This window comes from Lagenorhynchus albirostris, chromosome 7 (assembly GCF_949774975.1).
Source record: "Lagenorhynchus albirostris chromosome 7, mLagAlb1.1, whole genome shotgun sequence".
NCBI lineage: Eukaryota > Metazoa > Chordata > Mammalia > Artiodactyla > Delphinidae > Lagenorhynchus > Lagenorhynchus albirostris.
In genome coordinates, this window is record NC_083101.1 from 992653 (window position 1) to 1013742 (window position 21090).

Here is a 21090-nt window from a genome sequence, read left to right on the forward strand (position 1 = left end):
CGGCAGCTCCTCTGCGGGCTTCGCTTGTCCCGGTCCCGACGCTGCGGCGGCTGCGGCGACTGCGGAGCGCCGAGCGGGACCAACGTCTCCTACCCCTCCCGCCGCCCCCGCTTCCCAACACGGAGCCGGAGCGGGGGCGCCTCCCGCGCCAGAGTGTGCGCCTGCGTTCGCGCCAGCATTTTTCAGAGCGCGCGCGAGCGGGGGACGCCTGTGTGCGCGTGTGTGTGCGCGTGTGTGCGGGCGTGTGTGCGCGTGTGTGCGGGCGTGTGTGCGCGTGTGTGCGGGGTTCGCTGAGACAGTGACCTGGGCTGTCTCGAACCTGCAAGGAGCCGAGTTTGGAGAGGTTGGAGGGGTTCGCGTCACTGCGTGCAGCCTTGCGTGTCCTTTAACATGACTGGATGTGTCGTGCCAGTGTGTGTGCGCGCACACGCGCGTGCACGAGTCCTCACCCACAGTCAGTGATACTTCGGGGCCTGACTCTGCTGGCTGGAAACCAAGGCGTGTGGAGAGGCCCTCAACCGTGCCTCTGGGAGAGGGACGGCGGCGACCTCTTCTCCAGAAGGCTCAAAAATGGGGGAGAGACCTCATCTGCCTGGCCATGTGACTTGGACTCCCCCCAGAGGGTTAAAAAGAATAGAAGGGGTGACAGTGGCCGCCCCTTGTTGAGCTGGATCTTCCAGGAGAGTCTGAGGGTCTGAACCAAACCAACTGTGGAGAGACCACGGCCAGAGGGAGTCGTCTCTGCAGCAGATGGGACTAAGGTTAGACATCAGGTTAGACATCATTGCTGATGCGGGGATAGACATCCCATACATATCCCCCCTTTCCACGCTCCTCCCCTTGGCAGCCCCTCTCCTAACTCACTCCCAGCACCCCCTCCTGCCCCTTTCCAGAAGCTCCCTGTCCTCTGGTGCTTGTGATCCCAATTCTTTGTCCTCACCGTCCCCCCCACCCAGTGTGCTTCCTTCCCCCTAATTCAAAGGATGGCTGAAGCTCCGCCTGCTGCCAGTGACATCACCGTTTCCAATAGCAACTGAGGATTCTGCAGACCCAACAGCAAAAGCCCCCAATGGGGACAAAGCAGGGTCGCCTCCACACCTAAGTGATGTCCGAAGCAGTGGAGAGGGGAGGAGCCATGTCCCTCCCAACAGGGTCACACCCCCTGCAGCTCTCACCACTAGGCTTACCTCCCCACACCCAGCCCAAAGCAGACCCCGCGGGACTCCCTGGCTCTGAGGCAGGGGCTGCAGTGCTTGGCCTGCTCCCTTTCTTGTCCCCTTCTCTCCTGATGCAAGAAAAATCATTGCTTGGAGGCGAGTCTCCCTGCCTCTGGCTGCAGCCCCACAACTCTCTCTGTTGTGGGATTGAGGTCTGTAGTGGAAGCAACACCAGCCCTGGGGACACAACTCCTCCTGTGGAGTCTCAGGAGAGCATGTGGGGTGTGCTCAGGGGCCCAGAGTGGGCCCTATCTCCACAGGGTCTGCGGCCTCTGGTAGCTCAGAGCTTGGAGTCTGCCTGCGTGCCTGGGAACGGGCAGCCGCCAGCTGCTGGCTCTGGTGTGGCCCAGACAGCTCCAGCACATTGCGGGGAGGGAGGATTCAGCAGGGGGCTGCCGCCAGAGGTTCAGGCCCCTTCCATCCACCCCAATCCCCCAGTCGGGGGTGCTGGAGAAGCTCCTACTGGTCCTGGAAAAAGAACTTCGAAATAGCCAGAAACCTGAGGGCTGGCTGTTCCACAGCTGGGAGCTTGATCTCGGTCACGGTCAGGGTGCTTAGGCCGCGGAAATTGTGAAGTCCTGCGAATCAGGCCTCGTTTCTCCCTTTAGAAGCCAGTTCACCAGCACACCACCGCCTCCCCCAGGCTGGCGGTGCTCAAGCTTCTGTCCTGAGGCCCTTGAGTGTCCCAGGCCTCAGCCCCTCCCGTGCTTGAATCTCTCCTGGGCCCTGCACTCCCTTTCACCTTGTAGGCTTCCTCCACGCCCCCAGCAAGGGGGGTGCGGTTGCAGAAGGCCTCGACCTTGCTTTGTCTTGCTGTGGGTCGCGGCTGCCTGAGGCTCCGGTCCTGCGCTGAGATTCCTGAAACCTTATTAAGAACGTTTGGATCCCCGTGGAGCCCTAAGCCGAGAATACCAGGAGATTTGGGTAGGAACGGGGGTGATGGGCTTCATCGTTTATAAAATCAGGAGTGCCGGTCAAAGAAGTAAAGCCTTGAAAGCTTCCAGTCCTGCACCTTCTCATGGTCTTCCTTAACCAGATGGGACGTCAGTCTGGCTGTGTTGTGGGAACGTGGGACATCGTGTTGACTTGCAGCAGTGTATAAATGCATGCATGAATAAACGTACCTGTGAGACACACACACACACACAAAGATATCACCGGGACTTGGACCCTTCTGAATCCTGGTGTATCACACTCTGTGGTGAGGACCAAGGAGACCTGGGCTGCTGCGTCTGGCCTCGGTGGGAGTGAGGCCCTGTCTGCCCCATGGGGAGGGGGCTGCTTCAGTGCTCACTCGTTCTTCCCAACCCGTTCCTTCCTCTGGGAACTGAAGCCCCATGTGGAGCGAACGGCTTCACCTCCTCCCCGACTCCAACCCAGGGGCTCTAGCAAGGGCTGTCAATCATAGATACAGTCCCTCCTTGGCCTTGGTCTATTGGCCGAGAGGTAGTCACATGACCCAAGCAGACCACTCAGAGTTTTTCCCTAAGATTTTGGCTAGATCAGAAACTGTGACAAGAACCCATCTCTGCATCTTCTCTGGAGGTGAATCTCTGAGAACTGAGCCACCTGTGGACACATTTCTCTCAGGAGGAAGCTGACAGGTAGGGAGGAGCCATTATGCAAGCTCTCTGTGCAGACATCTTGCCTGTGGCCGGCCAAGTGGGCAGAGGATGGGCCTTGGCCTGGTGTCCACCCACTGCAAGGGCCCACCTCCAGACCAGGACTGGGGAGATGGGGCTGGCTGTCAGCAGGCCTGGCCACCAGGACTCTATCCTTGATCTGGGGGAGCCCAAGGACCCTCACAGACCACAGCTGCAGACACCTGTGGTGCCGTCTTGCTTGCCCTCAGGTTGATTTGCACTCGCACACCTTCATCCACATGGTTCTACTACCTGCCTCTCCACACGATCCCTCCTCTCCCTGTCCCCACAGTCTCTGACTTTCCAAATCCCACCTTTCCTGGAAGCCCATCTTCCCAACATCACAAACTCCCCACAGATCCCACCATATGCAAGGCTGGACTTTGACATTTAATTCACTCATAGACATTTACTGAGCTCCCACTGTGTGGCAGGCACTCCTCTAAATTATTGGGGTACAACAGTGGAAAAGGTAGATCGCCGACTGAACATGTGGAAGACAGATAAGCACCTTAGACCGTTCCATGCCGCGTTATGTACCCCAAGGGAAAGGAAAGCAGAATACAGGGATAGAGCTCGATGGGGCCGTGTGGTAGCTTCAACGTGTCTGCACGCTCTTTGACGCGCATCCCTTCAAAGGGGAGCCCAGTTCCTCTCTCCTCGAATGTGGATGGACCGAATGACTCTCCTACTGGGTGGAACGTGGCGGAAGTGGCAGTGTGACTTCTGAGGTGAGGTCTAGAAGGAACGGCTTCCCTGTGGCACTGTCCTTCCTGAGTCACCTGCTCTGGGGGAGGCCAGTGTGGACAGGAACTCTCTGTCAGTGGCCCCCTGCCGGTGGCCAGCATCAACTTGCCAGCTATGGGAGTGAACCAACTTGGAGACTCCAGGGGCCCTCCGGCCCCCTTCGAGCCTTCAAGGGATGACAGTCCTGGCTGATGTCCTGACTGTCACCTCATGAGAGACCCAAGCCTAAGCCACCCTGTCAAGCTGTGAGAGATAATGAATGTCTACGGCTGTGGGAATCAATAGATGACTAAGTAATCAATTCAGGTTGCTTTTCTTCTGAATGAAATGAGAGAGCAAGCCCTGCACATATCTGAGGAAAGGGTGTTCCAGGGAGGGGGGTGCAAGGGCATGGAGCAGAGGGAGGGGGAGACAGGAAGGAGGCCAGGGGGCCGTGGGCCAGGTCCTGTGGGATGGGGCTGGCTGTGTAGAGGGCCCCAGCTTTATTCTAATCAGATTGGAGGGATGAGACCAGGAGAGTGACACTGTTCAATTAACCTTTTAGAAAGGACCACCCAACTGCTATGTGGGTAACAAGGGAGGAGCGGTGTGACCAGCCAGGAGGTTACTGGGATAATTCGTGTGCCAGGCAGGAGGTGTAGAGGTGACAAGACGTGGGACGAGAAAGTGAGGGGTCACGAATAACCCCAGAGCAACTGAGAGAATGGCAGTACTACCACTGAGAATGGAAAGGTGGGGTCCAGGAGGAGTCAAGGAATCAAAACTTTTATTTTCTTATAAAGTTCCCACTAAGCTTTTAATCCTGCAAATTTTGATACGTTGTGTTTTTGGTTTTGTTCAGTTACATATTTTTTCTAATTTTCCTGTAATTTCTTCTCTGATTTATGGGTTATTTAGAAGCCTGTTGTTTAATTTTCAAATATTTGGAGATTTTCTGCATGTATTTCTGCTATTGACTTTTACTTTAACTTCAATATGGCCAGAGAACATATGTTGTATGATCTTAAATACACTGAGACTTATTTTATGGTCCATAATATGGTTTTTCTTGGTGAATATTCTATGAGCACTAGAGGAAATTGTGTATTTTTCTGTTTTGGATGTAGTGTTTTAATAAATGTAAATGTTTCTCATTGTGGTTTTTTTAAATTAATTAATTATTTTATATATGTTTGGCTGTGTTGGGTCTTCGTTGCTGCGCGCGGGCTTTCTCTAGTTGTGGCGAGCGGGGGCTACTCTTCGTTGTGGTGCACGGGCTTCTCATTGCTGTGGCTTCTCTTGTTGCCAAGCACAGGTTCTAGGTGTGTAGGCTTCGGTAGTTGTGACTCGTGGGCTCTAGAGTGCAGGCTCAGTAGTTGCGGCGCACAGGCTTAGTTGCTTCGCGGTATGTGGGATCTTCCCGGACCAGGGCTGGAAACTGTGTCCCCTGCGGATACTTAACCACTGAGCCACCAGAGAAGCCCCTCTCATTGTGGTTTTAATGAGCATTTCCCTGAACGACTGATTAGGTTTAACATCCTTTCATGTGCTTATTGGCCTTTTGTATACTTTCTTTGGAGAAATGTCTATTCAAATCTGTAACCATATTATCAGATATATGTTTTGTAAATATTTTCTCCAAGTCTGTGACATGTTTTTTCATTTTCTTAATGTTGTCTTTAAAGTGCAAGAGTTTTACATTTTGATGAAGTCCAATTATCAGATTTTTTGTTGTTGATCGTGCTCTGGCATATCTAAAACATCTTTGCCTGACCCAAAGCCGCAAAGATTTTATTTTATGTTTTCTTCCAAGAGTTTTGTAGTTTTGGTTCTCGCATTTAGGTCTATGATCCATTTTGAGTTAATTTTTTATATGGTATGAGGCAAGGTGTAAATTCATTCATTTGTATCTAGGTATCCAATTGACCCAGCACCATTTGTTGAAAAAGAGCTTTCCTTTCCCATTGAATTTTCTTGCTACCTTTGTAGAACATCAGTTGACCAGAAGCGTAAGGGTTTGTTTATAGAATCTGGATTCTGTTCCATTGATCTGTATGTCTGTTGTTATGCCAGGACCACACTGTCCTGGTTACTGTAGCTTTGCATTAAGTTTTGAAATCAACTAGGGTGACTCCTCCAACTTCGTCCTTTTTCAATATTGTTTTGGCTCTTCTGGGTCCTTTGTAATTACATATACATTTTAGGATCAACTTGTCAATTTCTGCTAAGATTTGATAGAGATTGCAATGAATTCATAGATCAATTATTAAGACAACTGCAGTCTTGGGACTGTCCTGGTGGCGCAGTGGCTAAGAATCCGCCTGTCAACACAGGGGACGCGGGTTTGATCTCTGGTCCGGGGAGATCCCACATGCCGCAGAGCAACTAAGCCCGTGCGCCACAACTACTGAGGCCGCGAGCCACAGCTAATGAGCCTGCGCACCTAGAGCCTGTGCTCTACAACAAGAGAAGCCACCGCAATGAGAAGCCTGCACACCGCAGTGAAGAGTAGCCCTCGCTCACTGCACCTAGAGAAAGCCTGCGCACAGCAACGACGACCCAACACAGAAAAAAATAAATAAACAAATGTATTTAAAAAACAACAAAAAAACAAAACATAGTCCTGGCTTTAAAAAAAGAAAAAGACTGTCCCTTGTGAGCAAGACCCCCAGTGTCTGCCCAGGCCTGGCCTGTCTGGTGCTGGGATGGCCCAGCCTGGGCGAGCGTCCTGGACTCTGGCTGCAGACTGGAAACCCAAGGTCCCAGGCCAGGCTAGGGTGGAGTGGGGAAGGCTAACCATTTGGGAAGCCTTCTGGAGGCCCTCACACTGTCCCAGGACTGTCACTGTGGCAATCAGCATAGTAACAATGACTGTCCACCAGGTCACACTACTCCATGGGCACTGGTGTGGCTGCCACCAGACGGCAAAGGTTCAGGTCCCCGCTCATCCTGGACGTGGACACGGCCAGGACACTGCAGGCCTGACTCCCTCCTAGACCTGCCGGCCCCGGGGTCCCCAAGGCTGAGGAAGCAGCCCCGGCCTGGGCTCCAAGGAGGAAAGCAGGCTGCTCTGAGTTTCTGACTGAGAACATGGACCACAGAGGGTGGGAACTGTCCCGCTTCCCGCTCCCCTGGGCCCAAGTGACCCCAGGCCCGCTGTGGGCCCACTCGGCCTCTCTGGCTTTGCTTCTGCTGTGGGGTCCAGGCCGCAGGCAGAGGGACTCAGGACCTTGCGCAGTGGGGCTCAGAGGAGGCTGATGGGGGCCCGAGGGAGTATAGCCGCTCCGGCCTGAGCTGAGGCCTGACGGGACAGGACGGGGCAGGACGGCATGGTGGCTCCCCGGCCCCAGGCGAAGCCGCACGGTGAGAAGCGGCAACCGCCCCGCGCTTCTCTGCAGAGATGAGGACAGTGTCCTCCCCTCACAGGGCGACAAGTTGGAAGCGGCTGCCCCTCCCTCCCTGGCAGCTGAACCTAGGGGCCGCGGCCCAGCCCCCTTCCCCGCCCGGCTGAGACCGACAGCAGGTCGGGATGGCTCTCCGGAAGCTTGGCCTGCACGCCTGGCACCGAGTTCTCTCGAGTTCCGCCCGAGGCCTCGGCCCCCAGGAACCAGTGGGACTGATGCCGGTGCTGGGGGCTCCCGTGGTGGCTGATGAGTCTGGAGTTTCACCAGGAGGGGAGCGCCGTCCCCGCCCAGCCTGCCGGCAGCTGCTGACGATCCCGGGGCTCACACTCCGCCCCTGCTCTCTGGGGCCGTGGCCCCCTTGCTGCACCCCGGCAGCCTGGCCGAGGCAGGGAGAAACCAGCTGGCTCTGGTCTCTTGCCCCTGGCGTGGGTGCTCTGGGTCCCAGTGCCCGATGTCCCATCTGGAGAGCAACAGGCGGCACCGGCCTCTTCCTGCTGACGTGAAGCGCATCATAAAACGCAGCCTGCCCAGCCGAGGCCGCCCGCCCCCTCGCCGCTCCACAGTCCACGCGCAGCAGTGCTTTCCCCGGGAAGGATGCTGTCCGGCGGTGGGTTCAGAGGCGGTGATCCCTCTAGCGACTTGGAGTGGACGGTGGCTGCGTCCACGCCTCCCGACCTGGGTGTGCCGGCGGGGTCAGGGCCACGCCCAAGGCCCACAGGACGACTTTGCATCCATCCAGGCGCTGCCACGTTTTTCAAGCCTCAGAATCGAACCTTGTGCCTTAGTGTCCTTCTCCCCGCTGCTCCACAGGCGAGCAGAGGGCCTGGGGCAGCGGAGGGTCGCCAAGGGGGAGGCCGAGGTTGAGGCTCCCGCCGCGGCCCAGGGGCTCCTGACTGCCGCACCGGGGCACCCGGCAACCTTTTTTCTACACAAGTACAGTTAGTGGGGTAAACTGTTGGAGCAGCTCGCTTTTGAAAACCCTTTTTATTTCCACGTGAAGTTTCACACAGCACAGAGGGGTCCGGGGTATCCTGCACTGGGTTTCCTGCAATGTTTGCATCTTCCGTGATACTAGGACACCGTGACCAGGAGACCCTGCTTGTGCTGAGCCCTTTCTCACAGGTGAGGCTCCCCTGTGCCCACCTAGCACTCGGGGGCAGCACGGTCGGTGGGTCCCTTCGCCACAAGGGCCTCCCTCCTGCTCCCTTGAGGGCCACACGCCCCCACCATCTCTAACCCAGACGGCCGCTAGTGAAGCAATTGAGTTGAAAGACGGCAGACCCTCGATTTTCCACAGAATGTGGGGATTCCCAATAAACACGAGGCGCTGTGATGCCGCCCGGCCTGCTGACTGCAGTTTCTGACCAACATGTGTGGGAGCAACACCGACTGTTCCCAGGGCCGCGTCCATCCAGGGGCTGCAGCCGGCTGGGCCCTGAGGGGACAAGAGCCCACAGGCTGTGCTGACCCCGCTCTGGACCACCCAGGGATCTGCCCCATGCTCCGTCTAGCTCTTTCCCAGGGTCTCAGGGGAGCCCGAGGTGACCTAGTGGGGCTGGCACCCTGGGGGCGGGCCCAGAACATGCCCTTTGAACCAGGTCTCGGGGGGCGGGGGCTCCTGCGCCCTCAGGTTTGACAGCCTGTGATTCACCCTCCTGCACATGCATCCTCCAGATGCCAGCGTTTCCCTGGTAACTCACTGCAGGGAGGGGCGCGTGAGGACATCGCTGGAACTGCCAGCAGAGCTGTGTGTGGGAGAAGACCCGAGGAGACCCCAGGGACGACCCCTAGAAGGGAAGGGGCAGGAGGGAGGAAGATCTTTCTGGAACGGGTTCAGACAAGCCTAGGAGCTGAGCAGTAGGTGCACGTGCTGGGGAGCCCTCCTGAGGCCCAGAAATGTCAGAGCTGAGAAGGCAGGAAGCAGTGGGCTCCCCATGGAGGGAGTGGGCAGTTGGGGCCTGGAAAGCCCTAGAGAGGGGCCAAGTTTGAGGTTCACCAGCAGAGAACACTGGGTAGGGCCGTGAGCTGAGCAATCCTGGGCAGCACAGAACTGCTTTGCCCTGTTTATTGAGGGGAATATGCTCGCAGCAAAGTGCAGTGGTCTTTATTTTTTTAAGTCTTTTCTTCTTATTTATTTGGCTGCGCCAGCTCTTAGTTGCTGCACATGGGATCCTCTTAGCAGCTTGCAGGATCTTTTAGTTGTGGCATGCAGGCTGTTAGTTGCAGCATGCATGGAGGATCTAGTTCCCTGACCAGGGATTGAACCCGGTCCCCTGCGTTGGGAGCGAGGAGTCTTAACCACTGGACCCCCAGGGAAGTCCCAGTGCAGTGATCTCTAGTACATCCTGAAGACTATCGAGTCTGTTGACCTTAAGAATGAGCAAAAGTGGATTTATTTGGGAACATCAGAGGAATTGCGATTTGGGACAAGCAAGCTATAGCAAAAGCCATAGGTAAGTCCAACAAACAAAGGAGAGGAATGGTTATTTTACAGAGAAAAATGAGGAAGTTGAGCGGTTTGTGTGGGTTTTGCTTTTTGTTGCTGTTGTTGTTTTTTGGTTTGTTTGTTTTTTATGAAAGCCCTTTGGAAAAAAGTGAGAGTTCAGGGTGAGGATGGTTTCTCATTGGCTAAGTTGCTGAGGTAGTTGATTTCTTGTACAAGATGCAATGTACATCTTTTCCTGTTGGGGCCTGTGATAGACGATTCTTCCCTGTTATGATTCTTCTGCTGTAGTTCATAATTGACTGTTGACCTGAAGCAAGATAACAGCCAATTATTTTAGCAGCAACATGGGTTTATTCAGGAACAGTAAAGAATTGGAAAACAGAACAAGCAATCTAAGGTGAAGGGCAGAGAACAAAGGAGTGCAGAGAACAAAGGAGAGAAGACTCTTTTATAGAGGAGAAGTGGGAGTTGCGAGGGGCTGTTCTAATCAAAGAATCCATTGGAAGAAACTGGGAGTTGGAAGTGTGGTGGCTTTTCATTGGCTGCACTGTGATGGTGTCTCATTGGCTGGGCTGTTGCTGGGAGCAAAATCCTCCTTCCTCCTGCTGGCTAGTAAGTAGTAACCTTCCTGTTGAGTCTGCAATTAAGGCTGCGCGGTAGGGTGTGAGAGCTCCCCCTTCTGGCCTCCTGGCTGCAGTTTAGTGAGGGTTCCCTTTATTACTTTTCACAGGTCCAATGGATGAAGACCCCAAGAGCCCGCCTGCCGCTGACCCTACGGCGGGCCCCCCAGGCCCCAGCCCCTCCAGGCCCCCGGGCAGGCCCCTGGGTCGAGACCTGGGGTTCGGGGCACAGGAGCTCCCCGCCGACGTGGCGGAGCGGTGGGACACCTGCTCAGGGTTAGAGCCAACCGAGGAGGCCTGGCCGATCCCCACTGCTTGCTCACAGGCCTTGGGGGAGCCGGACCGGGGCGCAACAGGACGCAAAGCCGCGGATCCCGGCGAGACCTGCTCGACCGGAAGCCAGCTCCTCCTGTTGCCTTGGCCACTGCCCAGCTAGGAAGCGGTCGGCGCATGCGCAGAATGGCGCCGCCGCCAACCGCTGCTGGTCCCGTTTCTGCGCACGCGCGCTGCGCCCGCGAAGGCTGGTCGTTGACTGCCGCGCGAAAGACGCTTGGGGGCGTCAGGCCCGCCGAGCGCTCCGCATCTCCGGGAGCCCGGCCTCCTGACGCCGCCAGCGCCCGCTCGCTTTCACGGGTCCGCGGCCCGCCCCGCCGGGGGCGCCTGAGCGCTGACTCTGAGCCCGGGCCGGAGCCCGGACGGCGGCTGCTGGCGGCACTGCTGGTGCTGGCGGGTGAGCGTCCGGCGGCGCCGGGCCCGAGTCTTGGCGTGGGACAGCCGGGCCGCGACAGCCTCCCCGGGACGGGACGCCCAGCCTCGGACACGGGCATCTGAGACCGTGAGGAGAGACGAGGCGGGGCGCTCCCACTCCCGCTGAGCGCAGGACCCCAGTCAGGCTCGCCGCCACCCTCCGCCGGCGTCTGGTCTAGAGCAAGCCCCTCCCCAGACCCCCGATCAGAGCTCCGCTCCGCGAACGGTTTCTTCCCGGCATCCTCCTCCCGAGACGCCCCGCCCCCAAGTCCCCGCGGTGCCTGGAGTAAGGACCCCACCTTGCTAACCACAGTTGTCTGTGGTGGGCTTTGGCACAAGGACCCTGGACTGGGACCCTGGGCTCGGTAACGGTGGGCCCATCTGAGGCCCCTGTGCCTCTGTCTGTCCGAGGAGCCACCTGTCCTTGAATGGGAAGTAAGTTCACGCTGAACTCTGGTATTTCATTGACACCCTCAGCATTGAGTGTGTGTGTGTGTGTTTCTGGGAATAACTCCGTCAGTGGGGTTTTGGTTATCTGATTAGATTTGTATTTTAATTAGGTGGAATTTTTTTTCCTGGCCGCTGACATCTGCTCCCTAGTGCTTTGTCTGCTTTCTCATGTCTTCAATCGTCTGTCCTTCCTCAAGCTGCCCTCTTGAGCTAAGACATTCAGAAGGTTTCTTCTCAAACCCATTTCCTTTGATAAACTGCCCCGTCACCATTTAAAACTTTATAAGGACTTCTTCCTCTGATTCGGGTGTATGTGTCCCAAATGCTGCTTTTGTCTTACTTCTGCCTAGAATCAGGAGGTTTTTGTCCAGCCACTGATAGGAGACCAAAGGAGGAAAAAACAAAACAAAACAATTAATATGATCTTCCTTACCTTCATTCTGTAATTTCTCTCATGGTCTCATAAAAATTAAGGAAAAACAAAACTCTTATGCGTTTTCCCCAGACAGACCCTGCAAGAGGTCCCTTCTGGTTCTTAAGTTTCTTTCACATCTCTGCTCCCGAACTTAAGTTGTGAACATTGAACTTGACCTCACTTCAATAAATGTGCCTGCTGGGGGTTTCCCTGGTGGCTCAGTGGTTAAGAATCTGCCTGCCACTGCAGGGGACATGGGTTCAAGCCCTGGTCCAGGAAGATCCCACATGCCGCAGAGCAACTAAGCCCATGCACCCCAACTACTGAGTCTGTGCTGTAGAGCCTGCGAGCCACAACTACTGAAACCTGTGCGCCTAGAGCCCGTGCTCCACAACAAGAGAAGCCTGCAGACCGCAACGAAGAGTAGCTCCCACTCGCCGCAACTAGAGAAAGCCCACGCACAGCAACAAAGACCCAACACGGCCAAAAATAAATAAATAATTAAAAAAATAAAGTGATGGAAAAATTGTCAACCAAGAATTCTATATCCAGCAAAACTGACCTTCAAAAATGTGGGAGAATTTAAGGCATTCACAGATAAACAATAGCTGAGGGAGTTCATCACCACCAGACCTGGCCTACGGGAAATGCTCAAGGTAGCCCTTCAGATTTAAATGAAAGGACGTTAGTACCTCAAAGCCATAGGGAGAAATAAAGATCTGTGGTAAAGGCAAAACCATGGGCAAGTATAAGAACCAGTATTACTGTATTTTGGGTTATGACGCCACTTTTTATTTACTACATGATTTGGAAAACAAATGCATAAACAATTACAAATTCATGTAATTGTGCACACCGTGTACAAACATGTAGTTTGCAATGACAACATAAAGCAGATGGAACTGCTTAGAAGCATAGTTTATGTGATTGAGTGAAGTTGTCCACCTCAAGTACGCTGTTATAAATTTAGGATGTTAAGTGCAGTCTCCCTGGTAAGCAAAGAAAATATCTAGAAGATATACACAAAAAAATCCACAGGAAAGCTACTAGAGATAATAAATGCAGGAAAGTTGCAGGGTACTAGATCAACAAACAAAGTCAGTTATGTTTCTACGCACCTGCAATGAACAATTCAAAAGGAAATTAAGAAAGCAATTCCATTTAAAATAGCATCTAAAAGAATAAAATAATTAGAAATAAATTTAACCAAGGGGGTGATTTAATTGTACACTGAAAACCATAAAACATTGTTGACATAAATTAAAGAAAACCTAAATAATTGGAAAGATGTCCTTTGTTCACGGGTAGAAAGATTTTTTTTTTTTTTTTTTCTGGCTGCACCACGCGGCTTATACTTAGTTCCCTGACCAGGGATTGAACTACGGCCCCAGCAGTGAAAGCACCGAGTCCTAACCACTGGACCACCAGAAAAGTCCCAGGAAGACTTAATTCTAAGATGTCAGTACTACCCAAAGTGATGTACAGGTTCAATGCAATCCCTATCAAAATTCCAGCAGTGTTTTTTTTCTTTTTTTTTTTTGCAGAAATTTTATGTCAATCCTCAAATTCATATGGAATTGCAAGGGGGGCCCTGAATAGCCAAAATAATCTTGGAAAAGAACAACGTTAGATGACGCACATTTCCCAATTTCAAAACTTCCTACAAACGCACAGTGTTCAAAACAGTGTGGTGTTGTCATAAGCATAGACATAGACCAATGGAACATAAGTAAGGCTCTAGAAATAAACTCATATATCTATGGCCAATTGATTTCTGCAAGGGCAGTAAGTCTATTTAATGCGGGAAATAATTTGTCTTCAGCAAATGATTCTGAGAAAATTAGATTTCCACATGAAGTTGGACCCCTACGTCACACCATATGCAAAAAGTTAACTCAAAGTGAATCAATGACCTAAATATAAGAGCTAAAACCACAAAACCCCTAGAAAAAAACATACAGGTTAATCTTCATAACCTTGGGTTTGACAACGTATTCTTAGATAAAACTCCAAAAGCACAAGCAACAACAGACACATGTTGGACGTCATCGAAGTAAAAATGTTTGTGCAGCAAAGGACACTATCAAGAGTACAAAGGCAGCCCACAGAATGGGAGAAAATATTTTCAAACTACAAATCTGATAAGGGTTTAATAACCAGAATATACTTTTTAAAACTTCTAAAACTCAACAACAAAAACAAAAACTCTTGAAACTCAACAAACAACAAAACCTCAAAAACAAAAACCCAAATTAACAAAAAACTAAAACTCAACAAAATGAAGAATGAAAACACCTTTTATAATGTCAAAAGGGTACCTTATATGTTATGTATAATTTAACACACACACACACACACACACACACACATGAACGTGGGCATAACTGCAGGTGCCGCGTGGGTCAGAGCTGAGAGCACTGGGACCTGCTTGGGGACACCCCTTGCCCATTCAAGACATTTCTCCAAAGAAGATTTATAAATGTGCAATAAGTACATGAAAAGATACTCAACGTCACTAATCATGAAAATGCAAATCAAAATCTGAATGACAGACCACTTACACTCATGGGATGCTACTATTAAACAGAAAACAAGTGTTGGCAAGGATGTGGAGAAATTGGAACCTTTGTGCACTGCTGGTTGAAATGTAAAATGATGCAGATGCTGTGGAAAACATATGGAGGTTCCTCAAAAAATGAAACATAAAATTACCATATGATCCTGCAATCCCACTTCTGGGTATACCCCCCCAAAAATTGAAAGCAAGGTCTTGAAGAGATATTTGTATACCCAGGTTCACAGCAGCATTTTAAACAATAGCCAAGAGTTGGAAACAACCCAGGTGTCCACTGATGGATGAATGGATGTGCATAATGTGGTCCATCCATACAATGAAATATTATTTACCTTTAAAAAGGAAGGGAAAAAAAAAAGGAAGGAAATCCTGACACAAGCTGTGACATAGATAAGCCTTGAAGACGTTATGCTCAGTGAAATAAGCCAGACACAAAAAGATAAATTCTGTATGATTCCACTTACATGAGGTATCTAGAATAGGCAAATTCATAGAGACCGGACAATAGAGGTCACCCCAGGCTGGGGGAGGGGGAATTGGGAGTTGTTGTTTAATGAGTGAATGGTTTCTGTTTGGAAAAATGAACTCGTTTTAGAAATAATGATGATGCGTTAAAGCCAGTGCATTTAGGGACTTTCCCTGGTGGTTCAGTGGTTAAGACTCTGCGCTCCCAATGCAGGGGGCCCAGATTCTATCCCTAATCAGAGAACTAGATCCCACATGCCGCAACTAAAGATCCCATAGGCTGCAACTAAGACCCAGCGCAGCCAAATAAATAAATAAGTAAGTAAGTAAGTAAAAGATTATTTGTGTTTGGGGGGGGGGGAAAGCCAATGCATTTAAATGTGGTTGAAAGTGTATAACTTAATGGGCCAGAGCTGAGAGCCCTGGGACCTACTTTGGTACCTCCCATCCATCCCCCCTCCCCACCCTTGGTTCCTGGCAGCTTTGAGGTCTGAAAAGGGCAGAGTAGGTTGTGATGAGGGACTGGGCCTGGCTCCCCAAATCTGTGGGCTGTGGAGGGGGAATCAGGCCCCAGCTTTGTCCCCAAAGTCAGTGGCCCCGGGCAGTTGGGGGAAGGGCCCTGGACCCCCAGACATACCCGAGTGTTCAGGGTCACCAGGTGTGGCAGGACAGTCTCAGAATGCACCTCTCTGGGCCTTTTCAGTTCCACCCCAGGCATGGAGGAGCTGCCTGGAGGGTTGGGAGGGGGGAACGTGGTGGGTCTGTGGTGGGGGTGTTGGGATCAGGCCCCTGAGCTGATAGAGGAAGAGATGCAAGTGAGAGCAGCCTGGGGAGGGGCTGCCATCCAGGGGAAGGGGCTGTGAGTCCTTGTGTCTTGTCCTTGCCCCCACCCTGAAGAGGCCGTTGGGGGCCTTCAAGTGTAGCTCTCTCAACACAGGACAGGAATCCCTAGGTGCGGGGATGGGGACCCAGGAACAGGGACATGGGAACATGGGAACCTGGGCACACAGGGACACGGAAAAGGGGGCATGGGGACACAAGGATGGGGGCATGGGGGTGGGCACACAGGGATGGGGACACGGGGCCGTGGGGGACATGGAGTCACAGGGATGGTGCCACAGGGATGGGGACATAGGGACATGGGAACACGGGGGTGGGCACATGGGGACATGGGAAAGTGAGGAACACAGGGACACAGGGATAGGGACATGGGGACGGGGACACAGGGACATGGGGATGGGGACAGGGGCTGTGGGATGATTGTGGGGTGGCACTGGGTGACCTCAGGGTGACTACACCCATAGGGTGGTGTCATGTGATGGACAGTCATTGTCACCATGCTGACTGCCATTGCAACAGTCCTGGGACTGTGTGAGGGGAAGCCAATGGGCCAGCTGGCCCGGTTTCCCGGCTGTGGCCAGAGCCCAGGACCCCAGCCCAGCCTGGGCCGTCCCAGCACCAGACAGTCCAGGCCTGGGCAGAGCCTGGGGGTCGAGCTGGCCGGGGACAGTCTTGGGAGTGGGAACGGGTGGCTCCCCTTCCCTCTGCTGCCTGGCTCACTGCCCACGTCCCCAGCAGGACTGTGGTCAGCACGGCCCCACCTGTGCTGAGCGGGCCGCCCCCTCACCGGGCCCTGGACTAGCACCGGGGGAGAGGTGGCCCTTCCGTCCTCTGGGTACTGCGGAGCCAGTGAGGGGGCTGGCCTGATGGGGAGGGGAGGGGGTCCCAGATCCCAGGCTTGGCCTCCTAGCCTTCTCCACCCCCACCAGCTGCCCAAACTCCTGCCTGGGCTTCGAGGCCCCCGCTCGCCCGCCCCCTGCCCAGCCACACGGGCCCTCACTGTTGCTCCGACAGGACAGGCTCTTCTTCCACGGCGGCCGACCCTCCTCGACGGAGCCCCCACCCCCATCCTCCTAAGGCTCCCTCCCTCCCTCTCAGGGCTCGTTCTGAGCAGCTGCTCAGGAGGCGGCCTTCCAACCCTGCCCTTGACGGTGACCCTCCCCTGGGGCTGCCCGCTGGGGGGCCCGACCCAGGACAACGCCGTGCGGCCGGGAGGCGGCTGGGCAGCGGGGCCGGCACTTCCGCCCGGTGCGTGTGTGGCACGGCGCCCGGCCCTCAGCAGTGGCCGCTAGAGGACGGGTGACTGGCCAGGCACGTCCCCCGCCCCAGCACCGGGCCCTCGAGCCCTCTGCCCACAGCTGTGCCCCCACAGCGACCATCTTCATGGTGACAGAGGAGCGCCAGGAGCTTGAGGACCCGGAAGCTGGCCGCCGGCGGGACACGGCAGAGCTGCTCACAGCCCCGCCCAGGCCGTCACGTGAGGGCGTCCTGCCGGTCACGTGACCCCGCCCACCTGACCCGGAGCCGGCGGGCAAAGTGAACATGAGCTCCCCGCCGCAGGCGGCCCCGACGTGGGCCCTGGCCCTGGTGCTGGCCCTGCAGCTGCGCAGCCTGGAGGCCGGGGGTGAGTGCCGGCCCGCGGGCCCCCCACCCGGCACCCCCAGCTCCCCCCCGCTGAGCGCTGTGCCCTCCAGCCCACAGAGCCACGGACCCTGACTTTCAGGAGGCCTACTTCGAGCAGCTCCTGGACCATTTCAACTTCGAGAGGTTTGGGAACAAGACCTTCCGCCAGCGGTTCCTGCTGTCAGGTGAGGTCGCCCTGGGGACAGTTCCTGCTGTCGGGTGAGGACGGGCACCCCACGCCTCACCCGCCCCCTTGCCTCCATCCGACAGAGAAGTTCTGGAAGAGGGGCGAGGGGCCAATATTCTTCTACACGGGCAACGAGGGGGACGTGTGGTCCTTCGCCAACAACTCGGGGTTCATCCTGGAGCTGGCGGCGCAGCAGGGGGCCCTGGTCGTCTTTGCCGAGCACGTGGGTACCGGCTGGGGCTGGGGGTGGGAGTGGGGGCCAGACCGGGGCGCGGGGTCAGTGACCCCTGGTCTCCTGCCCACAGCGGTACTACGGAAAGTCTCTCCCGTTCGGTGAGCGGTCCAGGTGCCGCGGGTACACGGAGCTGCTGACGGTGGAGCAGGCCCTGGCCGACTACGCGGGGCTGCTCCGGGCGCTTCGGCAGGAACTTGGGGCCCAGGACGCCCCCGCCATCGCCTTTGGCGGGAGGTGCGTCCTTGTCTCCTTTCTCTCCCGGAACAAGTGCAAGCCTGGCCCCGGCCAGAATTTCTGTGGGTCTTAGAAGTTTGGGGTCCTTTGGAGGCATGGGGTGGGGGTCTCTGAGAAAGGAGAGAGGAGGCAGGTGTCGCCGCGGAGGCGCACTGGGGCCGCCGGGAGCGGGCTGCTGCAGGGTGGCGTGGGGAGCCACCCAGCTAACCCTGCGCCCCTGCCCAGCTATGGGGGGATGCTCAGCGCCTACATGAGGATAAAGTACCCCCATCTCGTGGCGGGGGCACTGGCAGCCAGCGCACCTGTCGTCTCGGTGGCAGGCCTCGGTGACCCCTACCAGTTCTTCCGGGACGTCTCAGCAGTAAGTGAAGCCTCCGGGCCCCGACCCCTCCCCCAAGCAGCCCAGGCTGCGGGTGCAGCCACGCCCTTCCTTCCTCCAGGATTTTGAGGGCCAGAGTCCCAAGTGTGCCCAGGCCGTGCGGGACGCCTTCCGGCAGATCAAGGACTTGTTCCTACAGGGAGGTGAGGAGGCCGCCCCCTGCCTCCCTGCCCCCCATTCCCCCTCCCCCACGTGTGCCTGAAGGCTCCAGGGGCCCTTGCCCTGCCCCCCGCAGCCTACGACACGGCCAGCCAAGAGTTCGGCACCTGCTGGCCACTCTCTGGCCCAGGGGACCTGACCCAACTCTTCGGGTTTGCCCGGAATGCCTTCACCCTGCTGGCCATGATGGACTACCCGTACCCTACCGACTTCGTGGGACACCTTCCTGCCAACCCCGTCAAGGTGAGGCACCCACCGCTGGCTGGCGGGAACCCGGGGAGGGCAGTGTGCTGTGGGTAGGGAAGGGCCCGGCTGCCCTGGGGTGGTCAGAGCTGGCCAGCCCCAGGACCTTGCACCCACTCTGGGACCTGGGACTAGGGAAGGTCTCGGGGGGGGTGGCCGGCTGGGGGCTCTGCTGGCACCCACAGGTTGGCTGCGACCGGCTGCTGAGCGAGAGCCAGAGGATCAAGGGGCTCCGATCGTTGGCCGGTGCGTCTGCCCACCTGCCTGGGCTGGTGTCAAGCGTGAGGGGCCCAGTGTTGGCAGGGGAGCGGGTGGGCTGAGGAGTGGGCGGGCGGCAATGAGGGCCGTACGGGGGCGGGGAGCGCAGAAGCCTGCACTTGCTCCCTGGGGCAGGAAGTGGCCATCCCCCTCATGGCCCAGCCTGGAGAGCGCGAACCAAGGGCCTTCTGGGAGGTCCCTAGTGCAAAGGGCAGCACACCCCACCTCGGCCCACCCTGCTGGGAGGGAGAACATCAAGGTGGGCTGCCCAGCTGCCCTCAGCAGCCAGGACAGGAGCTGATAGTACAGATCCACTCCTCGCTGGGCCCATAGGACCCCAGAGCCCCTGACACCTGCTGGACCCGTCTAAAGGGGCAGGGTGGGTGTCCAGGCACCCAGCCCCAGTACGCCTCTCCCCCAGGCCTCGTGTACAACTCCTCGGGCACGGAGCCCTGCTATGACATCTACCTGCAGTACCAGGTCTGTGCCGACCCCACGGGCTGCGGCTTGGGCCCTGATGCCAAGGCCTGGGACTACCAGGTATGTGGGAGCTGGGGGCCTGGGACTGCCAGGTATGAGGTGCTGCATGTGGTGTCCTGGCCCCCTGGCCTGATGGTGGTGTGGGCGTCCGGCAGGCCTGCACTGAGATCAACCTGACGTTTTCCAGCAACAATGTGTCGGACATCTTCCCTGACCTGCCCTTCGCTGAAGCCCTGCACCAGCAGTACTGCCTGGACGCGTGGGGCGTGTGGCCCCGGCAGGACTGGCTGCAGACCAGCTTTGGGGGAGGCGGTGAGGCTCAAGACAGGGCTGGGGGCGGCATCCTGCCCCCTGCACTGAGCTGCCTCTGTTTCCCACACTCCCTAGCCCCTGGGTCACAGACTTGGGGGGGGCCCACGCGGTCCCCACCACTGCTTGCTCTGTCCGTTTCAGACCTCACGGCTGCCAGCAACATCATCTTCTCCAACGGTGACCTGGACCCCTGGGCCGGGGGAGGGGTGAGTCAGGCCAGGAAGTCCCTGCCCTGTGTGGGTCCCGGCACTCTTGGCTCTGCACCTCCTTGGTTTTTGTTCCAATCTGCCTTGTTCCCTCCTCTCCCTTTGTTGGTTCTTTTCCTGCTTCTTATGGCGGCCTGGCTTCTGGCTCATTCGTCTTCACCTTTCATTTCTAATGGGACCATTCAGGTCTATGCAGTCACCTCAAACTACTGCTTTAACTGCACCCCACAGGCTGGGACATGCAGCCTCCCAGCAGGTTGTGCTGCGAGGCTGAGGCCGAGAGCACAGTCTGCACCCCTGACACGGATGCTCCTTCAATGATAGATTCAGAGCAACCTGAGCATGTCAGTCCTCGCCGTCACCATCCACGGGGGAGCGCATCACCTGGACCTCAGGTGCGGTCCTGCCTGGGGAGGGGGTGCAGTACCTGGCCTGGGCCGATGGGTGGACGTGGGCTAGGGTGGTGTGAGGCTCGGGGCCTGCCAGCCCTGCTGAGTGCCCCCCACGCCTGCTCCTCAGAGCGTCCCACCCAGAAGACCCCACATCTGTCGTGGAGGCGCGCAGGCTAGAGGCCACCCTCATCGGCAAGTGGGTCGAGGCAGCGAGGCATGAGCAGCGGCTGTGGCTGGCACAGCACAGGGGCTCCGAGGCTGAGGGGTGCTCCCCCAGCAGGACCAGGGAGGACTTGCTGGGAGCCCGAGGCGAGTAAGCGGGGGAGGAGCCCTGGCCCAACACCCTGAACCTGGAGCTTGGCCAGGGTGGGCAGGACCTTGCCCGAGGGAGAGGCCGGACAAACACTGCTGGCCTGTCAGGCATGTCCTGTCCCACGTCCTGTCCTGTCTTGAGGCCCTGGACACAGTGAACACACTTACACCACCTCCTAAACTCCGCTGATAAATAAAGCAGCGTCCTCAGCTCCCATCTGTGTCTTGGGTGACGGGGGATACCGGCCTTTCCTGCGGCGGCCAGTCCACACCACCACGAGAGGCCACCCCAGTGATTCTCCACCTCCCTTCTCAGCTGTCCTCTTCATCCTCTTCGTCCCCAACCACTGCAGTGTCCGTCTGGGGAGCCCTGCAGCCCCCAAGTCCCCCTGCTTGGGGCCAGGCCTGGGCGGGGCCGGGGGGCAGTCTGCCTCACTCAGCGGACTCAGGCCCCACCGTGTGGGAACCCTGCTGTCCCGAGTCCCACACCCACCGCTGCCCAAGAGGCTCCTGCGCTGGGGT

General features: G+C 56.3%; 1 protein-coding gene and 1 long non-coding RNA gene across 3 annotated transcripts; both read left to right on the top strand.

The window, feature by feature from the left end:
- Positions 1-10999: 10999 nt before the first annotated feature.
- Positions 11000-12429, top strand: LOC132523230 (uncharacterized). The gene is made up of 2 exons (XR_009541436.1): positions 11000-11238; positions 11759-12429. It is a non-coding gene; the product is annotated as an uncharacterized LOC132523230 (long non-coding RNA).
- Positions 12430-16937: 4508 nt separating this feature from the next.
- DPP7 (dipeptidyl peptidase 7) lies at positions 16938-20785 on the top strand. 2 transcript variants are annotated; one of them, XM_060153851.1, is made up of 13 exons: positions 16950-17172; positions 17243-17356; positions 17442-17581; positions 17664-17827; positions 18053-18188; positions 18268-18349; positions 18442-18608; positions 18794-18854; positions 19288-19406; positions 19502-19658; positions 19800-19864; positions 20189-20259; positions 20384-20785. In XM_060153851.1, exons 1-13 carry the CDS (start codon positions 17091-17093, stop codon positions 20571-20573), a joined length of 1548 nt encoding a protein of 515 aa, XP_060009834.1. In that variant the 5' UTR covers positions 16950-17090; the 3' UTR covers positions 20574-20785. The 2 variants fall into 2 exon arrangements, with proteins under 2 accessions (XP_060009835.1, XP_060009834.1); XM_060153852.1 differs by lacking the exon at positions 19800-19864 and having other exon boundaries at positions 16938-17172.
- The last annotated feature ends 305 nt before the right edge of the window (positions 20786-21090 follow it).

What these genes read in the sequence shown, in the direction of transcription:
- DPP7 (XM_060153851.1), top strand. Translation starts at nt 17,091, where the DNA reads ATGAGCTCCCCGCCGCAGGCGGCCCCGACGTGGGCCCTGGCCCTGGTG. An exon ending in GCCATCGCCTTTGGCGGGAG is followed by an intron (nt 17,828 to 18,052) that starts GTGCGTCCTTGT and finishes GCCCCTGCCCAG; the next exon opens with CTATGGGGGGATGCTCAGCG. An exon ending in GGGGCTCCGATCGTTGGCCG is followed by an intron (nt 18,855 to 19,287) that starts GTGCGTCTGCCC and finishes CCTCTCCCCCAG; the next exon opens with GCCTCGTGTACAACTCCTCG.